At 30.8% G+C, this 24,487-nt stretch overlaps 1 protein-coding gene across 1 annotated transcript; it reads left to right on the forward strand.

Moving 5' to 3' along the window:
- The first annotated feature begins 22,342 nt into the window (after positions 1-22,342).
- On the forward strand, positions 22,343-23,785 carry LOC133303652 (molybdate transporter 1-like). Its single transcript, XM_061503595.1, has one exon. The coding sequence runs from the start codon at positions 22,343-22,345 to the stop codon at positions 23,783-23,785; it is 1,443 nt and encodes a 480-aa protein (XP_061359579.1).
- The last annotated feature ends 702 nt before the right edge of the window (positions 23,786-24,487 follow it).

A 24,487-nucleotide genomic window follows, 5' to 3' on the forward strand; every position in this document is an offset into this window, starting at 1 on the left:
TCTTTTTTTTAAGGCAAGTTTTTGGAAAAAGCTCACAGGATATTGTTGAGTAAAGACAAAAGAAAAAATAGTACATTATAATAAGATTTTTTTTTAAGATATCAATATGTGCGCAAAGCTTAAATGGGTCGACTCTCCTCAAGAGTTATAACTCTTAATAATCAAATCCATCTTTTAAATATGCCAAATCCTGAGACCTAGCTGGATGATATTAAATCAATAACTCTAAAAAAAAAAAATGGAATAGATAAATGAAAACTTAGTGATGCGGTGAGTCGGTGACAATTACCATTTAACTTTATGTTATGCTTTTTCAACAAAGACGACTTATGGGGTAATATTATTTCTATTTTGTTACTTAATTTGCCAAACGTAACTTCCTTCTTTAATGAGCGGGTAATATTAGAAGCTCTTATCCAATGAGATATTATCACGTAAAACATACGAATTTTATGGAATAACAAATTGGTTAAAAAGTCGTACTTTAGGTTCTGATAATTTTCATCCCTCTTACAGTTTTTCAGTCTGTGTTTTGACGTTAAATTAATAAAGTTTCATATAACATTTAAGTCAAAAAAGGCAAATTCAAAGAATATAAGAAGGTGGTTCATTCTTAGGTGAGATGAGAATTATACGAAGAACCCAAAAAAATTGCAATCTTCACGTGATAATATCTTATTCACTACTAAAAAAGTCTGAAAATATATTGAGGGACATAGAGAACTTTGTTTTTGTCTAAAAAATCATAATTATTGTGTAAGACTATTAGATTTAGCTCACTTTTTAAGTATATAGTATAAGATAAGACCTGATAGTATAAGATCTGATTAAATTTTAATACTATTCAGCATTTGATATGATATTGTATAAGATAATATCATCAAATATTTGATAATACACTGTATAATACTAGATAGGCTAAAAATAAATATTTTTGTCAAAAATACCTTTTAATAATGAATATACATAATTCTTCCAAATATATCAGATGATATTATTTTTTATAGAAATATGTTGACCAGTGTGTCCAAAAAATATAATAATTTTTATAAAAATAAAAATCTCCAATATTTTTAAAAATTATATATGGAAAATTATTTTTTATTTTAATATACTAATATTAAAATAATATATTAATTCTTGAGAATTGCATTGGTTCATACATCAACCCATTATCAAGCCTAATCCTACCCTTCTAGCCTCATTAAGTTATACATCATTTTGATGTATAAAGGAAGGGTTTGACGTTTGTCATTTTAAATGACATAAGTTATGTCATTTTAGGAGAGAGATAGACACAAGAAAAGGAAATCATGGGAGAGAGAAAGTGGATGGTTTTTAATTTAAAATTTAAATAAAAAAATTTATTTTGTGTCTATCTCTCTCCTAAAATGACATAACTTTATGTCATTTAAAATGACAAACACTTTTCCCATAAAGGAATCATGTTGTATAAGCTTATACTATACGATGGTCACACCAAACAACTAAACATGTCGTAACATCTTAATATATAAAAGTTTCATCCAAACTTTGGCAACTTTGCTGACGTGTCGCTCTCTCTTTCATTCTTAGGTTTGTGTTCACACTTGAAAGAATTCAAAATATGTTTCTTCTTTTGGAAACTTTTAAAATTCGAATTTTCAAAATCATGGGTGGGAAAAATAGTTCAAATTATGTAGTGGAAGACACATGTATTAATCATCCACTACTTTCTGCATGGGTTATTGTGAGGACTAATAATTGTTGGCAGCTCTGAAAATACGTTTTTTTATGGGTGGGAAATGAGTTCAATATTCTTTAGTAACAAATATCTGTATTAATATCTCATTACTTTTCGCATTTGTAGGTGGAAAAATATTCAAATTTAAAATTTAAGCTTAATGGTGGGAAAAGAGTTCATCATTAATATCCCGCTACTTTCTGCATAGGTAATTGTTAACCCTAATAATATCTCACTTTTGGGCTTAATTATTAAAAAATGAAATTATTTTGAGTATAATTAGGATATGTGTTACTGGATCTTTTCATTTGGTAATTAGCTTTTGTGCATATGTTTCTTCTTTTCTCTATCTATTTATCTTCTTTATCTTCTCAAGCTGTTCTTATTAGATGAACATGTAATATTTTTTGTTTTTTTGTAGCTCTATTGTAGAGTAAAGCTGACGAGATGATTTGGTATCACTAGAATATGTACTTCTTTACTTCCTCAGAGGAAGGTATGACATTCTTCTATATCTTTTTTTCTTTTACAAGTATTTTTTCCATAACCCAATATCATGAACGAGATGATATAATAAAATATCTTTACTTTTAAATAACTAAATATTTATGTTTAGCCTTCCTTATATGTGCTCTTTGGGCACCATCTCAAAATTCAACACGGTAAAAATTTATCTTTTATGTTAAAGTCCTTATGTTTTCTATCTTTAATGTCTGCAAGAGCAAGATGAATTTTTTCTTCTATTCTTTCTGACCATACATAATTTATTTCTCACTTTTGTTGTTGTTCTTTAATTTATTCTTGTTCTTGACAGATATGTTTACCGTGATGGTGGAAGTGATGAGTTTGATATGGATGATACTACTTCGACCTCATAAAACCATCATCTATTTCTTCAAAGGATGTTCGAAGTGTGTCAGATGCTAGACCAGTGCAACCCAGCAACATAGTTTCAAATGGTGATTTAGAAGAAGACAAGATAGAATAAGCTAGAATGTTGCTCTAATTCTATATTTTTGTTGCTAGAATATTGTTCTCACATGTTTGTCATGAAATTGTAAAATTATCATTATGCATTATGTGTCAGGAACGAAGAGTCAGCATCTCATTATGTTTTTTACTTGATGTTTTACTTTTTTACAATAAGCTACATGTGTTTTAATATTCCTAAAACCAATAATTGTTATAGTTGTTACATGGGCAAATAATTAAAATAATGCATTTAAATTAAATAATTACGCATTTAATGCTGTTTTGTAAAAAATTACACATCTGCTGCACAATGTGACGCCCAAAAGTGGCGTCACATGTGTGCTCTATATACTCCCCCACCCCTTCCATTCAATTCACACCTCTTCTCTCCCTCTTCATATCTCTCTTCTCCACCAACATTCCTTTATCTTTAATTTAGTATTTGAATTTTATTTCTTATTCTATTTAAAAATGAGCTCAGATCCTGATTCTGTTCGTGTTGTGTTATATTACAATGGGAGGAAGGTAGAAGGTTGATGAGGTGTCATCTTCGAAGGTGAAAAAAGGCCGACACGTATCCAACGCAACACAACCATTGGCGAACTGCATTAGAGAATTCGGCAGAAGTTAAGTCTTCCAGACAACCAATGTATCACTGAGATCACGACAAGGGTGTGGCAAGGTGATAAATACATTAGTTTGAAAGTGCTTGACGATGAAGACTTGGAGATGACAATGGAAGAATTTTGCAACCAGTCAAGGACAGATTTTCTAGAGTTGTATGTCGACATCGCCGCAACCGAGAATGCTCCCTTACCGGTGAGGTCAATTTATTTAAATTTTTCCCGTCTTCCAGCTTCTCCTGCCGCTCATGCGTCTCCAGGTTGTAACTTTTCTGAGGGAGATGAAAATGATCCGACTTGGGAAATGCACGACGAAGATGACGATGAAGACGATGAAAATATGGCAATGGAAGAACGTCTTCTGGCGGAGGATGCTAGTACTTCAGAAGGAGATGAATCCCGTGAGATGGGTGCATCTCAAATCCCAATATTCCATCAACCAGTCGTCGCGCAAATGCCGCAGTTGAATGACGTTGCGTCTGCCCCGTTCGGTATTCACCATGAAGGTAATTGATCCCATTTGTATATAGCTGAATAGATAACTGATTTAATACTTGAATTAGTAAGTTTGTATTAAAAAATTATAATCCGCAATTGCAGGTGACACAGATGTTATTCCTTTTTGGGAAGGAATTCCGCATTATTCCTACATTGATTGGAGTTATCGGAGCGAACAAGAATCATATACTGATGGTTCGGTCTCTGGATCGGCTTCAATACAAGGTCCGTGGCAACTGGGTGACATGTTATTTGTCAATCAAGAATTTGCGACAAAAAAAGATGTTCAAATGGCACTTAAGCACAACCTCATTAGGGAGCATCAAGAAGCCATTGTAATTTAGAGCACGCCTGCAAAGTTGTCCATGAAATGTTGTGCGTATGATCAAGGTTGTCCGTGGCGCGCAAGGGCGATCAAACCGGTGTTTCGTGAAAATTGGAAGATTACGAGATGGGGTGGAAAACACGAATGTGTGAATGAGCATATTTTCCAGGGTCATAGACAGCTCGATGCGGACGTTATTGCAGATCTCGTCATAGGTACATATTTATTTACCGTAATGACATGTCAATGTTTACGTACTGCCGTGTAATTAAATTCGTTTGATGTTATAGAGGCACTGATATCCTCTTCAATGCAGGGATGATATAGCCAGAACCATCTGTGTCAATCTCTTTGGTGCAAGAAAGGATAACTGCTAAATATGGCTTTAAAGTTTCCTACAGAAAGGCGTGGTATGCGAAGCAGAAAACGATGGCAATTATGTACAGTGATTGGGAGGAATTGTATGCTTTTTTGCCAAGGTGGTGCGAATACATGCTTCGCTTTTCTCCAGGTTCATTTTATCATATGGGAAGTGTCCTCCACCACTGTCTAAACGTGTCCTTTTGTACTTCCCATATAAATGTGAGATGACTGTGAGAATAGTACACCTCAAAAGGGGTGTGTCCCTGACTGTGAGAATCTGTGGCTAGAGTCTCCCCACTATCATGGCTCTCTGTAATAAGGCCTACAGAGCGATACAACTCAATCGTGTCCTCTACAAACCAAAATGGGTAATCAGCATCAAGTCCCCGTGAATAGGGCTGGAAATCAGGCTGCGAGGATGCCGGATCCGCTCCTGCCATAGCCATCGGACTAACCTGGAAAATTGGCTCCTGTCCGCTCATGTAAGGGTGCTCAGACGCCGCCTGACTAGGACCTACCGCATACTGCGATCCGTGATGATAAATCGGCTGTGACCCGTAAGTAGGACCAATGACTGGAGGTCTGAACCATCCCTGAGTCTCGACCACTGGTCTCGGTGCCATAATCGGGACAGGCTCAGCAGCAACTCTCTCACGTCTACGTCCTAATCTGCATCCCTCCCGTCTATTACGAGGAACATCCACGATCAACTGAGGATCAGGCTGTGTCTGCACGGGGAATGCCTCAGGTCCAGGCTCATCAACTCGTGAACTCTCACGAAACATTCCAATGATCCGGCCAATCTCCTCGTGGATATACTCTAGGCCAAATCGAGGAAACTCCTCTGCCATTGTTTCATGATAAAGCATTTCAAGACCGTCAATCTGTATATTACAAAAACATGTTAGAAATGTGAAACAAATGTAAAATATGTACAAATGATAGAATTTGTCATAAACTCACCATGCGGCCTATCTTTGCTGCCCTCCGAGATATGTAGCGCTTTCCCCTCTCTCTGTACCACTCCATGTACACATGATTAGGTGACATCAAACCATATAATGGAAGTGGCAGTACAATATGCTGAACCCTGGTATTCCATCGATCAATGTGAGCCCTCAGCTTACGTCTCCAGTTCTCTTCAACCTTCCCCCGTAGAGTATGATCATGTATCCCTCTCAACTTTCTAGATTTATCCGGGATGGGTTGATCAAGACCGAACTGTCGCATGCACCTATCCGGTTGACATGCCTCTACTGTGTGGAAGTAGATAATAGGTGTGGCAGCAAGCCACAGGTACTGCTGCTCTAGAGTCACGTCAAGCCACTCATATTCGATATATGGCTGCCACACCACCTACAAACAAAATGTTAAACAATATATAGAGTTACAAAAAAAAATAAACCCATAGAGAAATAACAACATCGTAAGTATCCAACACCTAACCTCATCTCTACACAGTGTGTCCAATGTTGCTCGATAATGGGTGACCTCATGAGGTTTAAACTTTTCTACAGTATTAAACCTATCATCAGAAACATTCATTATCAATCATAATCAAGAAGTATACATTTAGTATATACATTATCAACCATACATTACCGAAATCAAATGAAGTAAATAAATCAAACCGACATCCATAATGTGTTCCCGACTCTGGATGAGGAGGAAGGGGTGGAGCAATGGGTGGGAATCGTATCCATGCCCAAATTTGAAGGAGAATATGGCAACCACCTATGTCAGTTCGACGGGCATCTGTCAATTCACACAAATTCCTGAACAAGTGTGTCAAAACCGCAGATCCCCAGCTGAATCGCCCAATGTCCTCAAATCCTCCACCTAGCAACGGGACAAGCCGACAACCAAAATTGCTACCTCCAGACTTGTCCGCTAACAACCAAGTCCCCAACATCCGGGCAATGTGGGCTTTTGTGAAGTAGATCTCGGCATCGTGATTCCCCTCATGATCAGTCCACCGGGTATAATACTGATCCAAGAATGAGATGCGGAGGTCGCCGGAATGATGGAATTCACCGGCCTCTGGAACATGTCCAAAAACAGCAGCACAAGCAGTGTGCCAATCCTCGGAGGTCGATCCGGTGACGACAGTGCCGTCAGTCGGCAAGCCCAATATGCCTGCCACATCTTGTAAGGTGATCGTCATCTCACATTGGGTCATGGGAAAGGTATATGTCTCTGATCTCCACCTCTTGACCAGAGCACTAATTAAAAATGTATCGATCTGTGATAAATTACGTTGTTATCATGTGTTAACGAAATTTATTGAATAATTACATAAATACAAAATGACGTAAATAACATACGTGGATATGTTGCATCCTGGCAACATGTATGAATCCCGCCTGTCTGAGGTACTCTTCGACAACCTGTGGAATAGCACCGGTAGGTGGCCCCCCTTGTGGCTTCTCACACCTGGTCTTAATTTTCCTTACATGCTATGTATTCCACACTCGCTGTGAAATATGAGCTTTCTACGTCCTCTTACGAAGGACCTCCCATCTGTACGGCCCAGATATGATCCACATGCTGAGATCGGTGGGCTCTACATCCGATGTAGAATCCGATGAAGATGATGACTCAGCCATTATCCTCAACTATATAATATAAAACAACATTTAAATTAATCACATGTAATGCCCCATTTTATTTACAATTTAATTAAGCAGTGACATAATTGATTATCACAAAAATTAACCATATGCGTCATTTATTTAACTAGAATCGAAATTTATAAAGTCCCGCCAAAACGTAGAACAGTTATTTATTTGCAATTAAGTAATAATAATACATCAGACAAAATTAATATAATACTAACTGAATACTTAACCCTAGGTCACTACCAACTTGTCCAATACGTACTAATCATCACACCTAACTAACTACAAAGTTATGCACTCCCGCATTAATAACATCATACATACGAAATTTACGAAGTCCCTAACACTATTTATAAATCACTAATTAATATGCTAAACCCTAATGCATAATTAAAAATTAATAATAATAACTACGTAATAATAAAATTACTATATCATTACAACATTCATAGCATGCCACTAAATTTTTAAGTGACTATCCTAATGTTCCAAGTCTCTAATATACAATCAATCCTAACATGTATTACTAACTAGCACTGTAATTTAAATGTATACATATGAGGTATTATGACCTTACCTACGTTGGCAGAGCTTCGCTACGAACCGCGGTTAGAGAGGTGAATGAGTAACGAGTGAAAAAAGAAAAATGGGGTATATATAGCTTGCACATGAGACGCCCCCTTTGGGCGTCACATGTGACGCCCCAATGGGGCGTCTTCCCCAAGGGAGAGACGCCCCACTGGGGCGTCACATGTGATGCCCAAATGGGGTGTCTCATTGTGCAACAGATGTGTAATTTTTTACAAAACAGCATTAAATGCGTAATTATTTAATTTAAATGCATTATTTTAATTTTTTTGCCTTGTTACATGTATTAGTCTTTTCATCATTGAAATCCTCCAAATTTAACTCAACAGAAATGAGGAGCCATTCAAATATAAATTCTTTGTTTTAATTTCAAAAAATAAATAAAATTTAATAAAATGAATTTATATTAAAACACATACAAGCGAGAAAAATTCGAAAAAAAAAAATTATGCGTTATGTTTTAGGAAACAAGGAGCCACCATATCATTAAATTTTTTGAGTGTCTTTAATTTTTTTCCTCATAAGATTGTGCATTAAATTTTTTATATAGAAATGAACAGACATTGTTAAATGGATATTCATATTAATTAAATTACTGCAATGGAAAATGACAAGCCACCAATGGATTGTCATCTTAATAAGGTTCCATATACAAAATGTAATCATGCATAATCATAGTCATCAAAAAATGGTTCGTAAAGTGTATTATGGTTGATTATTATTAGGAAAAAGTGTGTATCATTTTAAAGGATGTAAAATTGTGTCATTTTAAGTGAGAGAAAGAGATAGATAAAGGAGGAGAAACAATGGACAAAAAATATAAAAGTGTGGGTCCCACCTTTTTCCGAGAGTGAAATGACACAAGTTGTGTCATTTAAAAGGACAAACATTTTTCCTTATTATATTACGATTATGGAAAATCAAGCAATCTATCCATTCGTTTTTATCATAATATCCCCTCAAACTTTTTCAGATAACTGCATTAGGAAAGTAATTAGAAGACTTAATTAAAAATATTAACTAATTAAAATGAAACATTATTTAGTATAACTATTTTATTTTTTTTAAATAAATAAATATAGGAATGCAATTAGGTCGGACATACCAGCCTAAAATATATTTTAATATTTTAAATAATTTTTTATTTTAAGAATTATATGGCTTAATTGAGCAATGTAATTAGGCATTGGAGAGATCTGCTTTAAATGCTCATATTGAAAATATGAACCAGAAGAGAAATTGATGGCTCTTCAATTTTAAAATATAATAAAGGTATATGAAATTTTTTATCTTCCAATAAATTCATCATAATTAGCGTTGAAACCAACTTCCTATAAAAACAAAAGTGAAAATTTCAGAAGGCAACAAGTTTTTTTTAAAAAAAAACCAATTCCTAAATATAATAAAAAAAGAAAAAAATTGTACAAGTATTTTTTAAAAAAATAGTTTAACATATACGTTTTAAATATTTAAATTTTTTTAAATAAAAAAAATTATAAATTAAAAGAATTTTTCATCTCAAACATAAATTTCTCTATCAATTTAAGAAAAGTATAGTTATAAATTCAATAATATTTCAAAGTACTTGGAACAGTAAAAGTTAAAATTTAAAGATAGTGAAACAATATTGAGTGCAAAAAAAACAAACCAATATTTTATGTACAAGTTATTTTTTTTAAAATAATTTAACATAAATATTTTAAATATATATGTATAACCAATATAAAAATTATAAAAGCAAACTTTTTAAAAAATATGTATAATTAATACAAAATAATTTAAATTTTAAATTTTAAATTTAAAAAAACAATATGACATCTATCATTCTGTAAAAAAACAAACTATAAAAATTTAATCACTATAAAAATGAATGATAGTTCAATAACGAGTGACCATCCAACTCTTGCATCATATAAAATATTTTACATAGAATTTTAATGTTTCTCACTACTTTTTGTATGAAAATTTGTTAAGCCTATTAATAATATTTATAATTATATCTATTAGGTGGGAAAATATTTAATAGAGTTGATTTATATTTTCTGAATTTAAATTTAGAACTTTATAAGTAAGAAAAAAGTTCAGCATTTAATGTTTCAGCATTTAAATTCAATATAAAATTATAGATTAAACAAGAAAAATTTAAAATTATAAAAATAAATATATAGTTGTTAAAACAATTCAAAATTGAAAATTAAAAGAAAAAAAAAGAAGTGACATATTTATACTTTAAAACAAAAAAAATTAAAAATTTATCTTAAACAAATAAACAAAAATCAAAAACAATTTTGTACAAGTATTTTTAAATTTTTATTAACATAAATGTTTTAAATATATATGTATAACCAATATACAAAAATAAAAATTATAAAAAAGATAAAAAAAATTAATTTTTCAAAAATATGTATCTTTAATTCAAAAGAATTTAAATTTTAAATTTTAAACTTTAATAATAAAAATGACATCTATTGTAGAAAATAAATTATAAATTTAATCATTAAACAAAAATGTGACCAACCATCTAACTCATGCATCGTAAAAAAAAAGTTGCTATTAAGTATTTAATATTTAAAATTTGAACTTTTCAAATTTAAATTTTGAAACTTTAAGGCTGGAAAGTCAGTTCAATATTTAATGTTTCAGCGGTGGGAAAAAAGATATATATACAAAATTTAAATTAATTTAAAATTATAGATTAACAAAAAAATATTTAAAATAATAAAATATATGTATAGCTGATAAAAGATAATTTAAATGCAAAAAAGAAAAGAAATGACATACTTATACTTTAAAAGAAAATAAATTAAAATTTTAATTTAAAAAAAATACAAAAAGAGAACATTTTTTCTTACAAGTAGTTTTTTAAAAACATATTTAACATAGACTTTTTAAATATATATGAATAATGAATTTTAAAAAATATAAAAAATTATAAATAAGTATAACCAAAAAATTGAATATATATACTTAAAAGCAAAGTAAAATTACACTTATACTTACATTTAATTATTTTAAAATATATGTGACTTCAAAATATAAATAAAGCATAACTTATTATTTTTAAAGGTTCTTTTTTTGTGCAACGATTGCAGGTAACTTATATACATTAATCCCAAAATGAAGTCATTTTGAGGTGAAAATTAATGTATTTTTTTTAATTTTAATTTATTTCAGGGTTATAATAGTATTTATCATTATAATTTTTAATCTTTCAGTAGAGAACGACGTCATTTTGGGAGTGAATGCAGATAACTTATCTGCAATCACTGTAGAAATATTTTTCTCTATTTTTAAATATAAAAACCTATTATATGATGATATAAAATATTGATAGTTAGAGATGGAAAATTGGTTTCGACCCATCCCATCCGCAAACATATTTTTCTTCTTCTCATAATTACTGTCTAACAAATCCGTCTTTGTGTGGCTAAGTATTTATTACAATATTAAACGTAATAACTCAAATTATATTTGTCCACTCTTCATCAAATATATATATTTCACAACACACTGTTTTGAAAGTCGATTTAGAGACAACTATAGAAAACATAGATAGATAAAATATAGATGCAACTATAAGAATCTTTTTTTTGTAAATATAAAAGAGATAGGATATTGTGACACCCAAGTTATGTTACACCCATGTGACACCCAGTCAATCTCACCGTTAGATCACTTATGTTGATCCAACGGTTATATTTATTTCCATCTTTGTATGGTCATGATTTCCCAAATTTAATATTTTATATTTATTTCTACCTTTGTATGGTTATGATTTTCCATATTTAATGCTTTCACTTTAAATTTGAGAAATCATAACCATAAAAAGAAGGAAATAAATATAACCGTTGGATCAACATAAGCGATCTAACGGTGAGATTGACTGGGTGTCACATGGGTGTAACATAACTTGGGTGTCACAATATCCTATCCCAATATAAAATTCTATTACATGCTGATATAAAATGTTCACAGATCGAGATGGCAAAATGGCCTCGGCCCATAGGGCCTGCCCATTCCACCTGGCAACACTTCTTTCCTTATATTTACTGTCTAACAAACCTTGTCGACGTAAAAAGAATAATCATTCAGTGAATATTGACCATCTAACTCATGCATCGTAAAAAGATATTTGAATTTAAAATTTAAACTTTTCAAATTTTATTTTTGAACTTTAAGGCTGGGAAAATAGTCCAGCATTTAATGTTTAAGCGGTGGGAGAAAAGATATATATAAAAAATTTAAATTAATATAAAATTATAGTTTAAACAAAAAATATTTAAAATTATAAAAATATATTTATAGTTGATAAAACTAATTTAAATGCAAAAAAAATGAAATGACATATTTATACTTTAGAAGAAAATAAATTAAAAATTTAATTTAAAAAATAATACAAAAAGAGAACATTTTTTGGTACAAGTAATGTTTTAAAAACATATTTAACATAAACGTTTAAATATATATGAATAACTAATTTAAAAAAATATAAAAATAACAAATAAGTATAACCAAAAAATTGAATATATATACTTAAAACCAAAGTAAAATTACACCTATAATTATATTTAATTATTTTAAATTATATGTGACTTTAAAATATAAATCAGGTATAACTTATTATTACTGCAGATAACTTATTTGCATTAAGCCCAAAACGATATTGTTTTGGGAAAGGAATTAAGGTATTTTATAATTTTAATTTATTTCAGTGTTATAATAGTCTTTATCGTTATAATTTTTAATCTTTCAATAGAGAACGATGTCGTTTTGGAAGTGAATGCAGATAACTTACTTGCAATCAATGTAGAAATATTTTTTTGTATTTTTAAATGTAAAAATCTATTATATGCTGATATAAAATATTGATAGTTAGAGATGGCAAATTGGTCTCGACCCATCCTGTCCGCCAACATATTTTTCTTCTTTTCATATTTGTTGTCTAACAAACCCGTCTTTGTGTGGCTAAGTGTTTATTAGAATATTAAATGTAATAACTCAAATATTTGTCAACTCTTCATCTAATATATATATATATATATATATATATATAGGGAAAAATATTTCTCAAGCAGCTTGAGATAAGTTTTTCTCTGACTACCCCAAAACTACGTCGTTTTATTTATTTATTTTCTTATATCAATTGATTCACCTTTGACTGTTTATGATTTTCTTTTTCTCTCTCTTCCTTTATCACAATTGATCCATCTTTGTACAGTTATGATTTAGTAGCCGGAGATAAGATTATCTCAAGTAGCTTGAGAAACGATGAATCATAACCGTACAATGTTTATAATTTATAATTTATGGTTATACTTATTTATAATTTTTTATATTTTTTAAAATTCGTTATTCATATATATATTTAAAAAGTCTATGTTAAATATGCTTTTAAAAAACTACTTGTACGAAAAAATGTTCTCTTTTTTTCTCTCTTCCTTTATCACAATTATTCCATCTTTTTGTATATATATATATATATATATATATATAGGCAGGATCCTTTGACACCGGTGTCAAAGGAAAAGTTTGACACCTCATCTGAGAGCCGTTAGTTTAAAAAAAATCAACGATTCTGATTTGTAAGCATGTGACACCGTTGATTTTTTTTAATATAACAGCTCTCAGATGAGGTGTCAAATTTTTTTTTGACACCGGTGTCAAAGGATCCTGTCTCATATATATATATATATATATATATATATATATATGTGGGCTCATCGTTTCTCAAGCTGCTTGAGATAATCTTATCTCCGGCTACTAAATCATAACCGTACAAAGATGGATCAATTGTGATAAAGGAAGAGAGAGAAAAAAGGAATCATAAACAGTCAAAGGTGAATCAATTGATATAAGAAAATAAATAAATAAAACGACGTAGTTTTGGGGTGACCGAAGATAAACTTATCTCAAGTTGCCAGAGAAATATTTTTCCCATGTCACAAATACACACTCTTTAGAAAGTCGATTTAGAGAACAATATAGAAAACATAGATAGATAATAATATAGATGCAACTATAAGAAATTTTTTTTGATAAATATAAAACCCATTACATGCTAATATAAAATGCTGACAAATAGAGATTACAAAATAGGCTCGGCCTGTAGGGCCGGCCCACTTCACCTGGCAACAATTTTTTTTCTTATATTTACTGTCTAACCAATCATGCCGATATAAAATGTTGACACTTAAAGATGACAAAATAGGTTCGGCCCGGAGGGCCGACCCACTTCGCCCGCCAGTACTTCCCCCCTATATTTATTGTCTAACAAACTCGTCTTTGTGTGACTAAAATCATTGGATTTACTGTTATAAATATTTCAGAAACAAGCATCTATAAAAAAATGAACAATTATATTATGATAAATGAAAGTCCATCTCTAAGAAATACTAAAAGAAGTCGGGTTAAACTACGTAATTTTTGAATGACTACGGGACAAGATAATATAATGGCATTTGCATTTTATATCAAATGATCAAACATGATGCCTTTGCAAAGTTTGGTGGATTGTAAGTAATCACTAAGCCCATAGGTATAGAATTTTATTCATGGAGTAGAGTTCCATTTGAACTCATAAAAAAATTAATTCTTATTGATTACTCAATTAATACTTGGAAAATGATAGTCTCATGCTACATAAGATATCTATTTCATGTCATACACCCATAGAATTTTGTGCCAATTTTTCTTTTCTTTTTAAATTGTGGACCCCACATATTTATATCACCTACATAAGAGTATTATCTCATGTAACATGAGATTAGTAAACCCCTTAATACTTATGCAATTAAGCTAATGAATAGTCATTTGAATTACTACATTCAACTTCAACTATGAAGTATTTGTTAGAATATTAAACATAATAACTCAAATATTTGCCAATTTTGTATGTACAAAAAGTTGGGGTTAAGTACCTAATAGTGTTGATTTAAATAAAATACAAAGATATACTTTTACGATTTGCGTTAACTTTTACAAGATAGACAAACCAATTTCTTTTTTCTCCGTGCATCGCACGGCTAATAGAATAGTATAATATAAGCTTATACTATCAAACTTTATACATCACACCAAACAGTCAGTAAATTAAATCTCTTTGTCTACACTCCTTAAAGAATGATAAGCGTACTTCTTAATTTAAAAAAAAAAATTAAACCTTTTGAAATAATGAGAGATGTCATACTTATAAGTTATAACCTCTTTTATTATAATTGAATCAAAATCAAATTAAAGACTCTCATTTGATATCATTTTATAACGCTATAAATTTGATTTTGATCAAATGATAATAAATGTGGTTGTAAGGAAGAATGGGTTGTGAGTATAATCTTCATCTTAAATTAATTATGTATATTTATTTTATAATTTTAATTTTTTTAAATCTGTACAATTTATATATATATATATATATATATATATATTTTGGTATGCATATATTTTATTTTTAATTGAATTAATTATGTATACTTCCTTTATAATTTTAAATATTTTTTATATTTTATCCGAATTCAAAAATATTGTGTAATGTTCGTTATATATAATAAAATCTGATATTGCTCATATTTTGAGAATATTATTAGAAAAAATAAGAAAGTGAAATAGGTAATTAATGATTTACAAATTTCTAAAATAAAAAATGAGCGAGATATTTGTAAATATACAGATTAAAGATAGAGACCATTAAAAGTAAGTAAGCATTAAAAGTGTTAATGGTGAGTTAGCTATATATTTCTCTTATCAAATTTTTTAAACTAAAAGTTAATTGTATTGCATTTTAATTATACAATACTCTAAAAACAAAATAAATTAATAGGTACTAATCTATACAATGACAAGGTTGCTGTTATGATGGTGTGTACAAGCAGGTGGTTAGTGGGGGTGTTCTAGTTGGCACAAATGGGTCAATGACTGAGATGATTGTTACATTCAGTCATGGATGTAAATAAGATTACCATAAAAAGTGTTTCCTGGTGACAGTGGAAATAGGCGACATTTTTGTGCCTTGGTGGTTGGACATACAATCATAAATGGTCAAGTAAGCATAGAACTAAGGATGACATTGCAATTCAAGTTGTAATATATATATATATATATATATAGATATATATATATGTGTGTGTGTGTGTGTAAGGTCTCTTTTGGATCCCTAATGTAACATCCCGAGTGCTGAAGAAGGCGAGGAGTGATCGCCGGTGCGAAAGGGCATGGACAAGGAGCGGCTCCTGGCAGGCTTCCAGCGACGGAGGTACATGAATGAATCGAATCAACACCAAAAAGAGAGGGATTCCAGAGACTGTGCTGGTATGGGACGGTAAGTTGGGAATAACTTATAAGAATTAATTGGTACTACCTATACTAGCAAGATGCATCTACTTTTCGGTAGCCCGGAACGGAAGAACTCCATAGTTAAGCGTGCTTGACTTGGGGCAATTCTGGGATGAGTGACCTCCTGGGAAGTTTTCCTGGGAAGTGTGCGAGGGACGACAAAGCATGCTGAAAAGTCTCGTGTTTGTGTGAGGGGACAGTCGTTGATTCTTGCAAGTTGCCAGGCGTTACAAGTGGTATCAGAGCAGGGCCTATCTTCCAGTACGGTATGGCTCGAGGACGAACCAGGCGGAAGCTGGTGGGCATGTAACTTCCGGGCGTTGACGAGGGCGGGGAGTGATCGCCGGTGCGAAAGGCCATAGACAAGAAGCGACTCCTGGCGGAGGTACATGAATGAATCGAATCAACACCCCGAAAGAGAGGGATTCCAGAGACTGTGCTGGTATGAGACGATACAGTTGGGTTAGTGTGTGGGGACAGTTGTTGATTCTTGCAAGTTGTAGGCGTTACACCTAACAAAATATACGGTTCTCATTTTAGTCCCTTACAAAATAAAATTAGTTGCTGGTCCCTATGAAATTCAAAGTGGACCCAATTTTGTCCTTTTCAGGGACTAATGAGTTTTTTTTTGAATTTGTGAGGGACCATGATTTCAACTAAATGGGTGGTCCACTTTGAATTTTTTAGGGACCTCGAGACTTTTTTTTTTGTAAGGGACTAAAGTAAGGACCATGATTTTTGTTAAGGACCCAAAATAAGCTTTACTATATATATATATATATATATATATATATATATATATATATATATATATATATACATATATATATAGGGAAAAATGTGTATCATTTTAGAGGATGTAAAGTTGTGTCATTTTAAGTGAGAGAAAGAGATAGATAAAGGAGGAGAGAGAGTGTACAAAAAAATATAAAGGTGTGGGTCCCACCTCTTTGTGAGAGTGAAATGATGTAAGTTGTGTCATTTAAAAGATTAATATTTTCCCCATATATATATATATATATAGGGATAGGATATTGTGACACCCAAGTTATGTTACACTCATGTGACACCCAGTCAATCTCACCGTTAAATCGCTTATGTTGATCCAACGGTTATATTTATTTCCATCTTTGTATGGTCATGATTTCTCGAATTTAAAGTGAAAGCATTAAATTTGGGAAATCATAACCATACAAAGGTAGAAATAATATAAAATATTAAATTTGGGAAATCATGACCATACAAAGATGGAAATAAATATAACCGTTGGATCAACATAAGCGATCTAACGGTGAGATTGACTGGGTGTCACATGGGTGTAACATAACTTGGGTGTCACAATATCATATCCATATATATATATATATATATATATATATATATATATATATATATATATATAAGTGAAAGATCCGTTTATAAATTTTTACAAATTACACTATGTTCTCCCAAAAGTACATAGTGTAATTTGTAAGAGTTTATAAATAAAAAGTTTGTAAATATAACCCTTCCTATATATATATATATATATATATATATATATATATGGTTCATTTTTTCTGCAGTCAATGTAGATAAGTTATTTACATTGAGCCCAAAGCGACGTTGATTTGGGACGGATACCAAGGTACTTTTGTAATTGCAATTTATTGCAGAGTTATAATATTTTTTTCTTTATAATTTTTTAATCTTTCAACTTAAAACCATATATATATATATATATATATATATATATATATATGTGGTAAATATTTCTACAGTCACTTTAGATAAGGTTATCTACAGTTAACCCAAAAACTACGTCGTTTTAATTAATGAAAGGTGTTTGTGTAATTTTAGGTGAATTAATGAAAGGTATTTCCGTAATTTTGTTTATTTTTTTATCATATACATTTTACTGAAACACCCTTCATTAATTCACCTAAAATTACAAAAACACCATTCATTAATCAAAAAGGCCGTAGAAATGTTTTTTCATATATATATATATATATATATATATATATATATATATATATATACATGGACATTAGACCATGTATCATAAGTGGTTTCACTATTGGTTACTTTACTTGGTGACAATAAGTGAGATTTTGAAAATGGAGTATATTATATGCATGATCAATGACATTAAGTGTTTCTAAACTTATCATGTTATGTATGTATAGATAATTAGCCTTATGTGCAAATGGTTAGGGTAATTCATTTGATTTGTTCTTATTGTCATTGTTACAATGATATGTTTTTATTAATATTTATAAAAATGTTACGTTATTTTATTTTTATTTTGTTTCTTGTTTTAATAATTTACAAAGGAAATAACGAAAACAAATATTAGCTTAACTATTTTTTTGCAAATTTTTAAATATAAGAAACATAATAAAATAAAGTATATTTTTATAATTATTAATAAAAACATATCATTTAACAATGACAATAAAAGCAAATCAAATGCACCCTTAAAGGATATATATTCCATTTCTTTACTTTAAAAACAGATATATATTTTCACTTCTTATAACTTGTATTATTATTATTTTTGACACAATGATAACGGGTTGAATCTATAACCTCATAAAAACTATTCAAACCCTTAGCTACTAAATCAATTCTAGTGGCTTTATAACTTATATTTATTACACTATGCTCCACAAAATCAGATTTCCTCGACAAATGATTCACAAAGTTGGATTTTACTAATTGGGTTTGTTTTTTATGCCGTTAATCCAGATAAGTTATCTGCATTGAGATCAAAACAATGTCGTTTTGGGTCAGAAATCAAATTATTTTTGTTATTTTAATTTATTTCAGGATTATAATAGTCTTTATAATTATAAATTTATAATATTTCAACACCAAAACGACTCGTTTTGAGAGTAAATGCAAATAACTTATCTGCAGTAACTACATAAATATTTTTCTGTTACTAATTATTTTTATTTTAGCGAAAAATTATTGATAATTTACCTCTAAATTTCTTTTTATGATAATTATATAAGTTTTTTTAAAAGTTAAAAATTCAATTTTACTAATTTTTTTTGTTCGGAAGAGTAACTTTGAAAATAATTATTTTTCTTAAAAAAGTTTTTCCAAACTCAAACTTAGTTTGTTATGCTATCCTCTTTATTTGAATGCCACATATCTTTTCTTTAAGGCATGTTTGGTGCATAATATAGGATAAGCCCTGATAGTACAAGACCTGATTAAATTTTAATGCTATCTAGCGTTTAGTATGATATTGTATAAGATAATATATTTCTTAAGATAATATCTTCTAGTGTTTGGTAATGCACTGTATAATAATAGATAGGATAAAAATAAATATTTTTAACAAAAATATCCTTTATTAAAAATTTATATAAATATATTATATGATATTAATTTTTATAAAAATCTTTTGATAATTGTGTCCAAAAAATATATTAATTTTTATAAAAATAAAAATTTCCAATATTTTAAAAATTAATTTTTTAGTATATTAATTCTTGAGAATTGCACTGGTCAAAAAATTTATTACATCAACCCCTTATTAGGCCTAATCTCACCCTTAGGCTTGATTAAGTGATACATCATTTTGATGTATTAAGGGGTTCTGTTGTATAAGCTTATATTATACGATGATCACATCAAACAACAAAAAATGCCATGATATATAGTATAAGCTTATATTATCGGACCTTATACAACACATTAAGAGCCTGTTTGGGTCCTCTTATTTTTAAGCTAGAAGCTACTTATAAGATAAAGCTAAAATAAAGAGCTTAAAAAAAGAAGCTAAAAGCTGTTTGGAAATTACAAAAAAAATTTAGTTTAAAAATTACTTAAAAGCACATATTTCAAGAAAATTATCTCTTTTTCTATCTTTATCACTCTTCATTTAAAAAAAAGCACACAATTCAAGAAAAACAGATAAGAGCTTAAAAAAAAGCTCCTCTTAGGAGCTTTTAATTTTCAGATTTTTCTTCATTATAAAAAAAGAGTTTTTCGTTATAAGAGCTTTTTCCAAAACCCGTTTGGCCTAGCTTATGCTTATAAGTAGCTTCTAACTTAAAAATAAGAGGATCCAAACAGACACTAAACAGGCCCTCAAGGGCTCGTCAACCCTTCTGTAGTAGGAGAAAAGATATCTCCTATTTACACAACGATGAGGCCCACCACTTAAAAAAATAAAAATAAAAATAAAATTTCAGCATAATTTTTATGGGATCTGTAAGAGGGATATGCAATATGAGAGTTGTTTTTCTCCTTTTTTAAATATAATTTCTCTTTCTCTGAGTTTTATTATTCTTATCTATCTTTTGATTTTTGAATTCTATTTATATATCTTCATCATAAATCCTAGTCACAGGGAATTATAAAATAAATAAATTTGGCAAAAAAATGGTAAATATATTTCAATTAATTAAATAAATAAACTTATTTTTAATCTTGAAACATTTTTAATATGTTAAAAATAAAAATTAATAATTTAAAAATATAACATAATCAAAATTCTTAAAATACTCATCATGTCTAGTACTTTGTATTTCATAAAAGAAGCCTTTCTTATTTACCAAAAAAAAAAAAGCCTTTCTTTATTAGGTTTGTTTGATTATGTTTCACAAAAAATAATTCTTAATTATGAAAAAGCAGGCAAAAGTAAAGTAAGGAAGATTTGGCTATCAAAAAAAAAAAAGCAAGGAAGATTTAGATGATGATATAGGTTTCTTTTTTTTTTGGAAATAGATGATATAGGTTTCTGTTACTATTTTTTAAGTATAAACCTTATATAAAATGTTACTAATTAAGTAAGTAATAAAAGTTACAAACTTATAAAAATAAAAAATTATAATTTTTTATTTAATCTATAATTTTTATAGCTTAATTTGTAATTTTTAAAAAACGTATTTTTTTAAATGAAATACCAAAATAAACCCATCGCTATAATTTTCCAAAGTCTGAGAATAATAATTGGACATTGGACCATGAATATTCTCTGATAATAATGATTGGGCATTGGACCATGAACATTCTCTCTAATCTCTATGTAGTTACACTGATATGGATAACGATTGTCTTTTTTTTTTTTCTTGATTGAAGTTGAACTCTTTTTAACTAAAACAATCATTAATTTATTTAGTTATTAATTTGGTGTCCGTACGTCTGACATCAAATTAAGATAAAATGATTCACATAGAAAAGAAAATCTAAGTTTATTGAGTTGCAAATAGGTTCGTGGAATCACAAGCAAATGCCAGCCTGTTGTATTATTGTTGACTTTTGCAAAAACGATAGGCAACATCGTGTATTTAGATAGGATACACACCACTTGTTGTTGCTTATGGTGTCAAAATGAGTTTTGTGATCCATAAAAAAATCTATATTCATAAAAAAAGCCTATATATAAAACAATTTATTTGAATCTCTAAATGGGATTAGTTTGGATTTCATTTTGGCAATTCATTCACTGCTGGGATTTTTATCATTGTGTTTACAACAATTGTTGCAAGTACTTCGAAATAGAGTTACGACAACAGAAATTCCAAAAAAAAAAAAGTTACGACAACATAATTTTTAGGAATAGACACATTCCTAACTTGACACGTATAAGATACATGTCAATTATTAGTTTGAATACTTTATTCTTCCTATCTATTTCTCATGTCATTCAAAAAAATGTTCAGATTTTAATTTTGCATTATAAATTGGTTCAAATATTTACACTTTTTTATTAATGGGTAATTAATTTGAAATTAAACTAAAAAAATGCTATAATATAAAATTAGAAAATATTCCTCATGTGATTTTTTTTTAAGTATGAGATTCAAGTCCTCATGTTCTATTTCTATCCACATCTAAGTATCTAACTTTTTCACAACTTGCTATATTTTTAAGTGGCAAGGAACTATTGACTTTCTTTTGGGCTGAATTTGTTTAGTAATAAAACTAAGAGTTAACATAAACAAAAAATCGTGACGAACACTTTATCACTTTTTTTATATTATAATCAACAGAATCAACAATAATTAACCGGCAATATGATATTGATTAGCGTGTGAAATCGTACTTTATGCATGTAATATAAAATTAACAAACTGTACAACATATTGTCAAAGGCTTTATTTGTTACGTTTTCATTGCATAAGTAAACGACAACAAGTTGTTCCCTCCTAACATTGACTTTTACAACCCCTATAAAAAGACAAACAAATTCTCATTTTCCCATTCCAATTCACATTCACTCCTCCAATAGCTTAACTACCTAAGAAGCTCTTTTTTGCAACAAACAGTTGAAACATTATTGTTTGACGTTTGTTGTGTTTCCATGGCATACCAAAACCCTCCTTCAATTCCAATCTCAGATCCTGAAGCTCCCCAAATCAATCCTATTCCTACTAACCCACCAGCCACAAAATTCTCAGCAAAAGGGGTGGTTCAGAAAGTGAGAACCAACTTGATTTTCCGTTCAAAATGGGGTGAATTAAATGGTGCCATGGGTGACCTTGGCACTTACATACCTATAGTTCTTGCTCTTACACTAGCCAGGGACCTTAACCTCGGAACCACATTGATTTTCACAGGTGTATACAACATCATCACTGGTGCTATTTATGGTGTCCCTATGCCTGTTCAGCCCATGAAGGCCATCGCCGCCGCATCCATATCGGACCCCAACTTCGGTGTGCCGGAGATCATGGCTGCCGGAATATTAACCGGTGGCACTTTGTTCGTTCTGGGTGTGACCGGGTTGATGCAGGTTGTGTACAAGTTGATACCTTTATCTGTCGTGAGGGGAATTCAACTTGGACAGGGTTTGTCATTTGCTTTCACAGCTGTTAGATATGTGAGGAACATTCAAGATTTGCCAAAGTCTAAATCTTTGGGTCATAGGCATTGGCTTGGGTTGGATGGGCTTGTTTTGGCCATTGTTTGTGCTTGTTTTATTGTCATAGTGAATGGTGCCGGCGAACAGAACCGTGAGTGTTGTGCCCCTGCAGAAAATGATGATTTGAGTGGCCAAAGGAGGAGGAATGAAAATAGGACAAGCAGAGTGAGGAAGATTATTTTCTCACTTCCTTCTGCTTTCATGGTCTTTGTATTGGGTGTTGTTTTGCTCTTCATAAGGAATCATCATGTGGTGCATCAAATCAAGTTTGGACCATCCTCCATACATGTGGTGAAATTCTCTAGGGAAGCATGGAAGAAAGGTTTTATAAAGGGTGCAATTCCTCAACTACCATTATCAATTTTGAACTCTGTGGTAGCTGTTTGTAAATTGTCATCTGATTTGTTCCCGGGAAGGGAATTTTCTGCAACATCACTGTCAGTGACAGTGGGGTTGATGAACTTGGTGGGTAGTTGGTTTGGTGCTTTGCCAATGTGCCATGGGGCTGGTGGACTTGCAGGACAGTATAAATTTGGTGGAAGAAGTGGTGCTTGTGTGGCACTTCTTGGTGCAGCAAAATTGGTATTGGGGTTGGTGTTGGGGACTTCTTTGGCACACATTTTGAACCAGTTTCCAGTGGGAATATTGGGTGTGTTGCTTCTGTTTGCTGGGATTGAACTGGCCATGTGCGCTAGGGACATGAATAGCAAAGAAGATTCCTTTGTGACCCTTATTATCACTGCAGTTTCATTGGTTGGGTCAAGTGCAGCTCTTGGCTTTTTGTGTGGAATGGTTGTTTATGTGCTTCTTAGGCTAAGGAATTGGACAAAGGATAAACCGCTTTCTACCATTTGGATGCAGAAAAGCCCCGACCAACCCTGAACCTGAACCAAATTAAGGATATATGTATAGGATATTGATATTGTTTGATATTGCATATCTAGCGGTCTTTTTAATTTGTGCAAATATATGGCTTTCAAAAATCATGTTATTATTAATGGATAGTTTTTTTTTTTAATTTCTCAAATTGTTTACCTTTGTTGGTATTTGAACCCAAATGAGGGGTTGTTAGGAGGGGCTTTAATGAAGACTATGTATGATGATGATGTAATTGTAAGGAGTGTATAGCATAGATAATAGGAACCTGAGTTGTTGCTGGCTTTTGCTCCTTTGTTCGATGCGTATATTATCGTGTACGTGCTGCTTACTATAAATAAAAGTACGAATTAAGAAGTTGCTTCAGTTTACAGAATCTTTCACAAGATTTTTCTTTTTTGGTTGAATGGACTTATTTTTGTCTATAATCATGGGAGCAAGAACAACAAATGGACTTGTTTGACCCTAAAAAGATTTGTTTGACATATATTGAACTTACATATACTTAGCACATCAATATCTTGTTTCAGAGTGTTATCTGTAGTTTTCACATCAGTATAATTTACCTGTAAAGCTCACTATTCATCGTCTTTCTCAAAATTGGCCAGAATACACAAAATTGGATTCTGAATCCAATTCTAACGTTCTTATTATCAAAATAATTCTCTAATTTACTTGTCATCAATACCCATTACATCACTTACTAGT

The sequence above is a fragment of the Gastrolobium bilobum genome, unplaced genomic scaffold, assembly GCF_033153095.1.
Source record: "Gastrolobium bilobum isolate Gb01-03AN ecotype WA unplaced genomic scaffold, APGP_CSIRO_Gbil_v1 utg522, whole genome shotgun sequence".
NCBI classification, from domain to species: domain Eukaryota; kingdom Viridiplantae; phylum Streptophyta; class Magnoliopsida; order Fabales; family Fabaceae; genus Gastrolobium; species Gastrolobium bilobum.